The sequence below is a fragment of the Petaurus breviceps genome, unplaced genomic scaffold (assembly GCF_028583685.1).
Source record: "Petaurus breviceps papuanus isolate PSGF00001 unplaced genomic scaffold, PetGlider_PUasm1.0 186, whole genome shotgun sequence".
NCBI lineage: Eukaryota > Metazoa > Chordata > Mammalia > Diprotodontia > Petauridae > Petaurus > Petaurus breviceps.
The window spans coordinates 24,816,396-24,829,368 of NW_027185798.1; the positions used below are offsets into that span (position 1 = coordinate 24,816,396).

The 12,973-nt window shown below is 40.7% G+C and overlaps 1 protein-coding gene across 6 annotated transcripts in view; it reads left to right on the top strand.

Moving 5' to 3' along the window:
• The first annotated feature begins 334 nt into the window (after nt 1–334).
• RHOT1 (ras homolog family member T1) overlaps nt 335–12,973 on the top strand; it is a 67,785-nt gene continuing 55,146 nt past the window's right edge. For 2 of the 6 annotated variants that reach the window (XM_069089896.1, XM_069089897.1), the window contains exon 1: nt 336–489. In XM_069089896.1, coding sequence (XP_068945997.1) covers nt 453–489 — 37 coding nt within the window. In that variant the 5' untranslated portion in view covers nt 336–452. Of the gene's footprint in view, nt 490–12,973 lie in introns of all 6 variants that reach the window. The other 4 variants (XM_069089894.1, XM_069089895.1, XM_069089892.1 and 1 more) reach the window with 3 other exon arrangements.

A 12,973-nucleotide genomic window follows, 5' to 3' on the forward strand; every position in this document is an offset into this window, starting at 1 on the left:
CGGAGGAGGAGAGGCTGGTCAGATCCCTCTTCCAGGACCAGCGGAGAGGAGGGGCCAGAGGGCTGAGGATCCTCCCGAGCCGCGTGGAGGGAGGGAGCCTGGGGCATCTCAGTTCTCATGATCGCACCAGCCCATTCCCATGGCACCGCAGGCAGGGCCCAGGGAGGCGGAGCGTTCGCTTTCTGCACTCGTTTGTCCCTCGCCGCCCGCCGTCCGCCACCGCCCGTGGAGAGGAGGAGCCTGCGAGGCCCGGGCCCAGCCGACCAGCCGAGGGGCCGAGGAGCCGGCCTGAGGAGGCGGCGGCGGCGGGGCGGGGCCGCAGGGGACAGCCGAGCCGATCCTAGAGGAGCGGAGGGCGCGGGGAGGGCGGGGGTGGGGTCCGGGACGGGCGAGCGCAGCCGCCGGCTCAGCTCCGAGAGAGCCGGGCCGGGCCGGGCCGACCCGCCGCCGCCATGAAGAAGGACGTGCGGATCCTGCTCGTGGGAGAGCGTGAGTCCGGGGCCCACCAGCCTGCCAGTCCGCCACGACTTCCCCCAGTTCGCTGGGAGCCTCAGCTGGGGCCCAGGGCCCCCCACTACCTCAGCACCCCCCTCCGCTGCTCCCCAAGCCCCCCACCACCTCAGGACCCTTCTGCTGGGGACCTCAAAGTTCACTCTGTCTCAAGACCCTTCCCCTTCAAGCCCCCCAAACTCCCCAGCCCCCCCACGGGCCCGCTAGGCCCCACCCAGCCGGCCCTTCCCTTTGGGGGTCTCCCCGGTCTCCAGGCTCCACCTACTGTGTCAAGTCACTGGTCCCCAAGGGCCCCCATTCTTCCGAAACCTCCCATCTGCTGCCCCTCCCCCAGCCTCTGGTCCCTGAGCTAGTCCTCCACTCCCAAGCCCCCCACTCTTACTGGTTCTTAGGGCCCCCCTCCACTGGCCTTCACGACTCCCCAGCCTCCCAGTCCCCCTTCATTGTTCTCCCAGACTCCCCATTCCCCTCGCACCGGTCCCCCCAAGTCAGTCTAGGCTTCTAGGGGTCCCCAAGACCTCTCTGGGCGTCCTCCCCCGGCCTCCTCAGGTTCCTTTAGCTTGGCTTCTAAGTGTCCCCAGCTCCCAGCCCCTTCTCCCATCCCTCCTGGGGGGCCGGCCCCCTCGCCCGGCTGTCAGACGCCACCCCCGGCTCTTATCCCCTCCCCCTCCTGGTGAACCTCCTCTGCGGGTCCTCACCCCTGCCCTGCGCCCTCCCTCCCTTCTCGGTACCCCCGGGGTATCCCCTGCTCCCCTTTCCACCTCTTCCTTAGACACTTCCGCGTCCTGGGTAGAGGAGCCACAGCGGGTGGCTGCCCAGTGAACTTGCTCGGGGAGGGAGGGAGGGACGGACGCCTGGACGGCAAGGTCAGATTTCTATTTTGGGGCCCCTGCAAAAGTCTTTCCCATCTTCCTTATGTACTAAAAGTAAGCTAGAGAGAATTTTTTTTTAAGTATCAGAATTTTTCCACAAAAGACCTCAAGTTGTATTTGGTATTTACTTTTTAAAAAAGTCTTTCTAGAACTTTAAGATCTTCTTCAAGCCATAACTTTAGGGAATAAATACTATCTAATAGGCTTTTCTGTTAAGAAGATAAAACCCTTTCAAATATTGCACCCCTTGCCCCTTTTATACCTACATTTTCACTCATCACACCGAAACACTTGAAGGACTTCTAGAGATTTTTAGATTCTTCTTTGGGAAACTACCTTTGAGGGCAAGCCTAGAAAAAGAGGAGCTCAGACTTTTTGCGGGGTTACTGTGCAAGTTAAATGAACGGGACTATATATTAAGAAGAAAGTGGGCAGGAGGGATGGTGTTTTTAAATGCATCCCGTTGGAAATCACAATTACATTGTATTCATTAACTGAGTTGAACTGTGTTATTGGAGATCAGGAACTCCAGATTATTGTGATAGAATTCATAGAGATTGAAGTTTAAAACATTTTTACATTCTTCCACAGCGGCCTTATTTGTCCACAAAGTATTGCTTCAAAATTAGAAATTTATAAATCATTTTATCTAGACTCAAAATTTAGTTTTTGGTTTGTTCCTATTTGCTGATCTAGATTTTAGTCTTTATTTATGGTTATGCTTCGGCCTTTCTATTTTACATGGACTTTGTTCAAAATTCAAGGAGCTGCTATTATATGTTAAATCCTTGCTAGAGTATTGAGAAGTATGGTGACCATGAGAAATAATAGCCTGGAAAGCCCTATTTATAACTCTCTTTCAACTTGTCTTAGGCATTTACAGTGATTATTTAAAAAAAAATTGCTGCTATTGTTTTTGCTTTGGTTTTGTTTGCTGACTGACAATGATATTTTGAAAATGGTCATCCAATAGTATCATAAGTTTCAAAGTGTTTTGTAAAGTTTTAAATATGTAAACATAAAAATATATACAATGTAACTTGTAGGATGTTTGAGATGAGTTTTTTTACAACGCTTTTTAAGCATTTTTTTTAATGCAGAAAGCTTGAAGAAAAAACCTGAAGAAAAATAGGACTTTGTATTATTTTTGAGGAGTGAGTGGCTACTTACAGAAGGGTGTCATGAGTAGCTCTTGAAGTACTCCATGACATTCTAAAGAAATGTAATTGGGTTTTGTTGAAAGATGTTTCAGATTTTTGATACTAGAAGCAAATACTTCCTAGCATAGATGTCAGTTTAGTTATTCAAAACCATACCAGAAACTACATTGAGAATCATAGCAATTTTAAAACTGGAAGAGACTTTAGCAATCAAGTAGCCCAGGGTTTCTGACATTGTGTTCAGTTTGCTGCTGTTTGTGTCATATAACTAGTGTTTCCATGGAATTTCTATTCTTAAGGTATCGTCTCTTTAAGATATTCATTATAATATACAGGTATCAGAGATATGTGGGTGTCAGAATTTTAGGTATGAAAGTAGCCTTGATTTCTTCTACTTTATTCTATGATGTTACTGTCCCCCTTTTCTCTTTGGTATTGGATAGCCCCAGACTCCCAGGACCTGTATTTATAGATTCTATCAATATATTTAAAGCCTCAAAATGTTCCATGGATAGATTAATTTGAGAAATGCTGATGCCTACAATTCAGTTCAATTTGACAAGTATTTATTAAGTGTCTTTATGTATGAGACAGAAAGGAAGCAGTCCCTACCTTTGAATGGCTTACTACTCCTGGGGGCAGGGATGTGGGATGTGGGGTCTGAAATATGCAAAAATAAGTAAATGCAAGGTAATTTGGGGAAGGAGAGAGGTAAGGAATCTGAGACACTGAAGGACCCAGGAGGGAGTGCATTCCAGAATGGAGGATGGCTTATTCCAGTTCAGCGGCAGGAGAAGGAATTTGAAGTTGAGGAATTAGCCAGTGGGTTAGTTTGGCAGGAATGTAGAGTGCATAAAGAAGGGTATTGTGATAGAACACAGGGAAGGCGAGTTGGAGTCCAATTGTGGAGGTCCTTAAACTTCATCTTGAAGGGTTTATTTCTTATCCTCAGGACATTTGCAAACCACTGGACATTTTCAGACTTTGAGTAACATGGTTAGATCTGTGCCTTAGGAAGGCTTCGACAGCTATGTGGAATATGAATTATAGGAGGTGAGAGGTTATAGGATCTGAGTCAAGGCTACAGTTGCTAGACATGTGGAGGTAAAGTCTACTGGACTTGGCATCTCTTTGGATAGAAGAGAATCTAGCATTCAGATTCTATTTAGGACCTTTAGGTGATGCTAGGTAAAGAGAAGATTAGACACATCAGATAGCACGTGTGGTGCAGTGGATACAGTGCTGGCACTGAGTTCAGATCATCAAGACATTGACTAGTTGTGACCCTGTCTCTGCCTTCTGCTTCAGTTTCCTCAGCTGTAAAATGGGAATAATAATAGCGACTATTTCCCAGGGTGGTTGTGAGGAAATGAGGAGGTATACTTGTAAAATACTTCTGCAAATCTTTAGGTGTCCTATGAATGCGAGTTATCATTATTGTTATTATTATCAGTAGTGGTTGGGGGAAACAAAACCACTCTGAGATATTTACTAATTCTTAGAAACTGTTAAGGTCTGTATTTTTAAAAAGTATCCTTTGAGAGGCATGCAGAGTATAGTAGTTGGTTCTCCATGCTGTTTTTTGGGGAGGGCAGTTGGGGTTAAGTGAGTGTCTTGCCCAAAGTCACACGGCTAGTAAGTGTGTCAAGTGTCTGAGGCTGGATTTGAACTCAGGTTCTCCTGACTCCAGGGCCTATGCTCTATTCATTTCTGCCACCTAGCCACCCCTCCATTCTGTTTTAAGGGAAATACTTTATTATTGTCAACCTGCTTTTGTTGAACTTCCAGGACCAGTTTTGTTCAGAGACCATAAGATTGCTATGAATGGTTTCAGCCTAGTTTTGGATGAACTCTTACTAACCTCTGGAAGTGAAAGGCATTTTATACTAGTCAATTCTTGATCTGTTCAAAGTCCAATATTAAGTGATTTCTTGTGTCCCTGTGGTTTGAAGAGTTTGGTAGTGGAAAGTGGAATTTCATAAAATAAGATAGCTTCAAAAAGATAAAAGTCAGGCTGCCATGCATTGATACATTTTACTTTGACACAGCAGACACTTTCCAACAAAGCCCCACTCAAAACCCTTTTATAAAGTGCGTTCCCTGCAAAACTGAAGAGATAAGAATGGGACCTTTAATTCGGGCAGAATGGTATTAACATTGTCATTAATCATTAATAGTCATTAATTTACTGAGAAATTCTTAAATTTTGTCAGTATTTTACAGAAATTTTAATTGTACATGAGATCGTTATTACTTTCATTTAAAAATAAACTAAAATTTATTAAAATTACAGTAAAAAACAGAGATTTCTAGTATTTATTTCCTTTTAAATTGACTAGAATTTGCATTTAAGTAGGTTTGCTTAAATGATCTCTAACAGATATCCTTGTTGTAAATGAAAGTTTAGAGTCCTGAAACCTTTTGAATTTAAACCACTTAACTACACTAAATGTAAATAAAAATAATATTTTAAAAAATATCATTCTAATATTCAGCTGGTGGTCAGATTTCATCAAGAACATGGACATGTTCTTTTCACTTAATGGAATGTGGCTGCTTTTTTTTCCCCCCTCTCCTGTGGTTTAAACTGGTTTTAGGTCCTTGGCTGTAGGGGAAGAGGAGAGCACTCTTCCAGTTTTTCAAAATATTCCCCTCAGTCATCAAAATGTGATAACTTGTGATTTCTAGCCTCTCTTAAATCTACTCTCATGAGATTAACAGGATGTGTAAGGATGTTACCCATTTTGTCCCATATTTCTTCTCTTCAACTTTGCACGCCTGTGATAGAAGTGCTTTTCTTATAGCCAGTAAAGTAAAAGAGTGTCTTCTTAGGATATTTCGTGGATTGACTGTCAGAAAGTGCTGTCATAGGAAAAGGGTCAAATTCTGTCTCGAAGTCCCCAAGTAATTCCTCAAACAATTTAAAGCAGGTTTTCATAGGAGGGTTAGGAAAAGAAGGCTCCAGGCATAGGCTGGTTGTGGGCTGTTTTACTAGATAGATTGTTATGCCTTTGTAGTTCTTTAATTTGCTCTTCCATTAGTATGCCATTTAATTCTTAAATTTTACCAGTGGTGGCCCTACTGGCGAATAGCCTCTCTCCCTGAGGGATTGTCTTTTTTTTTCTTTTTGGAGGGGGGAGGCAGGGCAATTGGGGTAAAGTGACTTGGCCAAGGTCACATGGCTACTTAAGTGTTAAGTGTCTGAGGCTGGATTTGAACTCAGGTCTTCCTGACTGCAGGGCTGGTGCCCTATTCACTGGGCCACCTAGCTGCCCCACATTCTTCTTCTAAATGCAAGTATCAACATTGCCTACCTCTTCCTCCCCATCTGGGTTCCCCCTCATAAAAGTTAGGGGAATTAGTAGTGATCGATCTGATTTGGGAGGAGAGGACCCCCTCCTCCTGGAATGAAAGTCATTCTGAAGCACTTTTCCCCAAAGATAAAGCAATGTCTTACAGAGCAGTGAACTGTAGGATTTGTTATGGTACAGTGTGAAAGCTTAGCCACAGCTTTTTTTTTTTTTTTAAGGAGAACAAGTGATCCTTTTCAGGGGGTCATGCTAATTCACCGGTTTGGGAAGCACCTAGAAAAAAAGTGAACATGAAAGATGCAGATAAACATGAAAAGTGAGCATCCCAGAGCTCCAGCTGAAACGAGAGGTGAACGGGGGACGTGGCCAGTGGGGCTTTTAGGGTCAAGTCCAGGGTTGCGCCAAGAAGGCCCGCTTTTGTTTCACGGGTGTCAAGAATTTTATCGCTACTCAGGACGAGATGTTTAGAAGTTTTGATGAAAACAGTAAATATAGCCTGAATAAGTCTCAGTCATTTGCCCTTTAATGATAAATTATGTTTCTCAAGGGTGACCTACTTAGAAGCCGTTTCTCAAACTGAACTGACATGTTTCATTGATCTGGATCTTGAGGTCCTTCTTCCTGTCCTTGGGGGTAGCTTTGGCCTTGCTTTTTTGTTCTTATAGGTTACTTTATGATATCTGAGACAATCATTTAACTCTAGATGACTAAGAAATAAGAGGCCTGGGGTAGAAAGAGGAATTACCTTTGTTAAGGGAAACCTAGTAGGAAAGTTTGTTTTTACTTCAGTTATATAGAGTTTGAAGAGACTCTAAAATCCATATATGAGTGAAGTCACCAGATTTTATATTCTTACCTCAGCAAGAAAGGTTTCTGGCTTTATGGTACTGATCCTAAGAACAACATTTTTTTTTTTTAATAGACAACTTGGACATCAGAAGGCTTTCCAGTGATAAGTGGTCCATGTTAAACAAGAAATTAAATTGATGGGGCGGCCAGGTAGAACAGCGAGTGAAAGCACTGGCTCCAGTGTCAGGATGACCTGGAAATCGTATCCCAGGTTCAGACACTTAGCACCCACCCAGAAACACCTGGCCATGTAACCTTGAGCAAGTTACTTAACCCCAATTGCTTAGGGGCAGCCAGGTGGCTCAGCGAGTAAGAGCACCGGCTCTAGTGTTGGGAGGATCAAATCCAGGCTCAGATATTCAGCACCACATCCAGAAATAATTGGCCGTGTAACTTTGAGCAAGTTACTTAACCCCGATTGCTTTAAAAAAAAAAAAAGAAATTAAACTGATAAAATAAATGTGGAAGGAAAGTCTTGGGATTTTTTTCCCTTACATAAATAATTTTCATTTTCACAATTACACCTATTCAGGATTTGTACATTTAAGACATTAAGAGACATTGTTAAGAAATATTTCAGATATTAAATTGATTAAAAGTTTTCTTATAGGCCTAAACTAAAGAGTTTATATTTCTTAACTTCAGATGGAAGCTATTCATTCATGTACATCAGTGGTTCTTAAACTATTTGGTCTTAGTACTTCTTTACACTCTTTTTTTTTTTTAATTTTAAAGCAATCGGGGTTAAGTAACTTGCTCAAGGTTACAAGGCCAGTTATTTCTGGGTGTGGTGCTGAGTATCTGAGCCCGGATTTGATCCAGGTCATCCCGACACTGGAGCCGGTGCTCTTACTCACTGAGCCACCTGGCCGCCCCTGAGCAATTGGGGTTAAGTAACTTGCTCAAGGTTACACGACCAGGTGTTTCTGGGTGGGTGCTAAGTGTCTGAGCCCCGGGATTCGATCTCCAGGTCTTCTCAACACTGGAGCCGGTGCTCTTACTCACTGTGCTACCTGGCCACCCCACTTCTTTACACTCTTAACAATTATTAGCGACCTCTTTATACACCTAAAAATTGTTGAGGACCTCAAAGAGCTTTTGTTTGTATTGGTTATATCAATATTTACTGTGTTTTAATTAAAACTTACATTTAAAATATTTATTCATTTACTTAAAATAACAATGAATACATTGCATGTTAATATAAATAACATTTTTATGAAAATAACTATATTTTCCAAAAGAAAAAAATTAGTGAGAAGAATGACATTGTTTTACATATTTTTGCAAATCTCTTTAATGTCTGGTTTAATAGAAGACAGCTTAATTCTTATATCTACTTCTACATTGTCTGTTGTGACATTGCTTTGGTTGAAGTATATGAAGAAAATCCAGGTTCTTGTGTATGTAGTGAGTCATTGGACCACACTTTGAGAACTGCTGGTTTTGAGAATTGAGGCTAGCTGTAAAGTAGCCTATTTGATTTAAGCCTATCTTACACCATTCATAGCTGCAGAGGTAATAAAGGCAGAAGAAAAACCACATTTTGAATTGTAGTTTTTTACAACCATATTATAGACTGCTAAACATTTTGTAGCACAAATAGCTCACTTTAGAAAAATTGTTTTTACATGGCCAGAATTTCTCCAAATATCCTTCCCCCTGGAGCAGCTAGATGGCACAGTGAATAGTGCACTGGGCCTGGATTCAGGAAGACTCATCTTCCTGAGTTCAAACCTGGCCGCAGACACTAGCTGTATGACCTTGGTCAAGTCATTTAACCTGTTTGCCTCAGTTTCTTCATCTGTAAAATGAGCTAGAGAAGGAAATAGTAAACCACTTCTGTATTTTTGCCAAGAAAACCCCAAATGGGGACAGAACAACATCCTTCCCCCTTCCTTCCCAGTGAGCCATCCCTTATGAATAGCTTTTTCAAAAAATTTCCCTATCAAAGAGAGTTTATTACAGCTGTCACCTGTCTTCATTGCAGTCTCTTGTTTAAAAAAAATTCTTTAAAGGAAACTTCTCAAATTGTTGTGTAGAAAAGATTCATATTCTTGGATTTTAAAAGCCTTATCAATTGTCTTAAAAATATAGATTGTTTGAATTAATTTATTGTACTATATTGAACACTGTCTTTTAGGCAGTGCTGATTAAAATAATGTTGTATTACATATAATTTTACAATATAACCAGACCTCTTTCTGTAGCTATCTGTGTTGCTGTTGTAATCAACTATATCAAACTTCAAGTACAACTTGAAAAATAGAAGAGGTGAAAATGTGGAGGTTAATACATTTTTACTGCAAAAATATAAGCTTAATATGCAAGTATCTGTTCACATTGTAAAGAAATTAGCAATGATGATAAAGTCTTTTTGAAGCCATTAAAAATGACCAGAAATGTAATCTATAGAGACTTGGGTGCTAAGTGTAATGTTTAAGCTTTGAAAGATCCTTGGTTGCAAGAAAATTCAGACATACTTCTGTTACCAGCTCTTCACTTTTCCTCACCTATCCATTCACGTATCAGATTTTTCCATTTCTCCTTTTAAGTACAGGTTTGATTCTGTAGCTCCCTGACTCATTAAACTCCAATTCCTCTCTTTAGTTTCTAAAATAAAATAGAGAATCCTCTTTTTAGCTTTTAAAGTAACTCACAACTTGGCCCTGACCTACTTTTACGTATTATTTCCCCATTCCTTCTCTTTCCCAGTGATCCAGCTAAGCTTACCATTCCTCAGGAGTCAGTGTCCTGCCATTGCATTGGTAATCCTCCATGTTCAAAATTCACTTTCTCCTTACCTATAACTTAGAGACTCAAGTGCCACCCTTTACGTGAAGCCTTTCCTGATTTCCTCAACTGCTGGTGTCCTCCTTAAGCTATCTTGTTATTCTTTACATACATACATATATACATGTTGTCTGTCTCCTTATTAGAATGCAGACTCTTTGATAGCAGGGTTTGTTTTCATTTTTGTCCTTGTATCCCAGGGTCTAGAACAGTACCTGGCACATAGTAAGCACTAGATAAGTGATTATTAATTGCTCTTTTTTTTTTTGACTAGAAGAGTATAGAATGGAAGTTTATTTCTTGAGAGCCTGTGGAGCCGATGTTTTTACAAAAATATAAACCCTCTACCAGGCTTATCACAAAAACGGAAGGCTCCAAAGTGGATTATCGACAACCTATGAAGGAAGAAAGGCACATTAAAAACTTTCTGAAAGAGTTAAATTTTCAGCTGCTACTATCATCAAGAGTAACTGGCCGCTTAAGTTCTTTACCTCTCCCCAATTGCCCTTGGTCAGCCTAGAATTCCCTGGGATAAGTGGTCACAAAACTATTCATTAATACTGCTCATTTTGATCCACCTGTCCTTTTCTCATCTCTCTTGATTTGGAATCTGGTATGGTTGCCAGTTTAGAAGCCTGCTATCATGTCCTTTCATGCTTGTGTGGACTTTTTGGACAGTGTTCTGTATACCCACCTAGACTTATATTCAGGTACTTCATCTTATACTAACTGACCTCTTGGTTATAACTTTTTTTTTTGGAGGGGGGAGGGAAGGTAGGGCAGTTGGGGTTAAGTGACTCACTCAAGGTCACATGGCTAGTTTTGTGTTAAGTGTCTGTGGCCGAATTTGAACTCAGGTACTCCTGACTCCAGGGCTGGTGCCCTATTCACTGTGCCACCTAGCTGCCCCAGTTATGACTTTTTGCTTTTCAGGCCATCAATATACATTAGATCTTACTTGGTATAACTAGACATTCAAGTCTTGATTAGTGTAAATAATGAATTCCCTTGAAGTGGTTGCATTATTTGAATTTGTGCCACATATTTCCATTGGGCTTGAACTAGTTTCCATATTTTACATAATTATATTTTTGAATAGTGAGAATTTCAGATACATGTGACCACTTTAGGAATTTATTATTCTCACTATTCAGGACCTAGCAATATTATAGGTGTTGCCACCTGCTTCATCTTGCTGCTTGCTGCCTAGGACCAAGTATAACATGGATAGTCTGGAAATTCTCATTTTTAAAGTCACCTCAAGATGACCATTTGGGGGTCTCATAGTTAATTAGCGCACTAATTTCATTTTGGTAGAAAAATCTATTAGCAACATTGTTAATAGGTCATAGTTAATAGTTCCAGAGACCATGTAATTTGGTAAAATGGTTCATATAATTGATGACTTTTAAGTGGTATGTGAATTTTGCATTTTTAAAAAGATGGCAGTATTTTTTCTTATGCATTACACTTAATAAATAATTTATCTGTACTTCAAAAGCTTCTGTAAATTCCATCAGTTGCACAGATGGCACAAATTCTGGGATCATTGAAACTGAAACAAGTAAGCCCTGGTGCTTCATCTGGAGTCAGGATCCTTTATCACAAATGGGCTGTGGGATTAGAGTATACTGGTCCAGGTGCTGAGTTCTCTGAAGGCTTTAGGCCTCTGGAGTTTATTAGAATCAAGTGCCCTTTTAAAATAAGATTTTGATGGCAGTTTTAATTTTTTTTTAATTTTTAATTTTTGGGAAGTTTTAAAAATACATTTTGATTTAGTTTTTACATCACCTTTATTTCAAAATTTATCATCACCCTCATTTACCTAGTGAGTCATCCCTTTTAACACTTTTAAAAGAAAAAAAACAGTTCAGCAAAATTTTCCAACATATCAACTCTATCTGATGGTATGTTCAGTATTCCATACCCATAGTTCTCCATCTCTGCAAAGAAGAAAAAGAAATGTTTTTTTTTTTTCCTTTTTGGAGGGGGGAAGACAGGGCAATTGGGGTTAAGTGACTTGTCCAAGGTCACACGGCTAGTTTTGTATTAAGTGTCTGAGGCCAGATTTAAACTCAGGTCCTCCTGACTCCAGGGCCGGTGCTCTATTCACTGCACCACCTCAGTGCCCCAGAAATGCATTTTCTTATCTTTTCTCTGGGACCAAACTCATTCATTATAATTATATAGCATCTAGCTCTTTTTTGTTTTTTTTTTCTTTTGCCATTTTTGTCAATTTGCATATTGTTTTCTTGCCTCTGCTTATTTCACTGTTCATAAATTTTTCCCTTGCTTCTTTCTCTGAATTGTTTATGACTCAATGATACTTCCATCATGTTCAGGGACTACAGTTAAGCCATTCTCCAATTGGTGCTAGTAAATGTTGGCAGCCCTGAGGAAATACTTTAAGTCTATATGATGATGGACTTGTTACAATTTTTGGTCAAACTTGAATTTTTCTGAGTTCATATAGAGTTGATATTCCTGGCATTCCTGCAGGCCATCTCAGCACCACAGGGATGTGAATCATAGGATTAACATTTGGTGATTCCCTCTGAGCACTCAATGGTAATTTTGTGCACCTCTATTTTAAGACTTAAGACATGGAGACCTAGGGAAATTGTGGCTTGTTCAAAGTTATACAGGGAGGCAGTGGAGTATGGTGTGGTACAGTAAGAGAAGTGCTGCATTTGGATTTACAGGATCTAGGTTTGAAACCTTTATGACTTTAGGCAAGTATTTTACCTTTTTTGGGCTTCTGTTTTCTTATCTTCAAAGTGAGAAGGTAAACCAGATGACTTCTCTGGATCCCCCAGCTCTAGCGCTTATGATCCTACCATAGAACAGATCTCCTGAGGTCCTAGTATGATTCTTCTTTGTTGTGCTCACCACCACATATGCTCCAGTAAGGGGTAGGAGAGAATAAAGAGGTCATAGAGACAGGCAGGAATGAGCTGACCCAGGAAAAGCTATGAGGGCAGTAAACCAAACAGTATGCACAGTTCTCAAAGTGCTTACTGCGTACTAGGCCCTCTGCTAAGTGTGGAGAAACGAAGAAAAATCAACAGTTCCTGCTCTATAGAAGCTTAAAGTCTATTGGGGGAGACAACATACAAACAAATATGTACAGACAGAATGTATAGAGAATAAATTGGAGATAAGACACTGAAGTTATGGAATATTGGAAAAAACTTGGAAGAAGGTGAGCCTTTAACTGAGACTTGAAGGAAATTAGGAGGTAGAAATGAGACAATTTCAGGGATGGGGTCAGCCATTGAAAATTCTACAAAGTCAGGAGATGGATCATTTCTTTCTTTCTTTCTTTCTTTCTTTCTTTCTTTCTTTCTTTCTTTCTTTCTTTCCTTCCTTCCTTCCTTCCTTCCTTCCTTCCTTCCTTCCTTCCTTCCTTCCTTCTTTCTTTCTTTCTTTCTTTCTTTCTTTCTTTCTTTCTTTCTTTCTTTCTTTCTTTCTTTCTTTC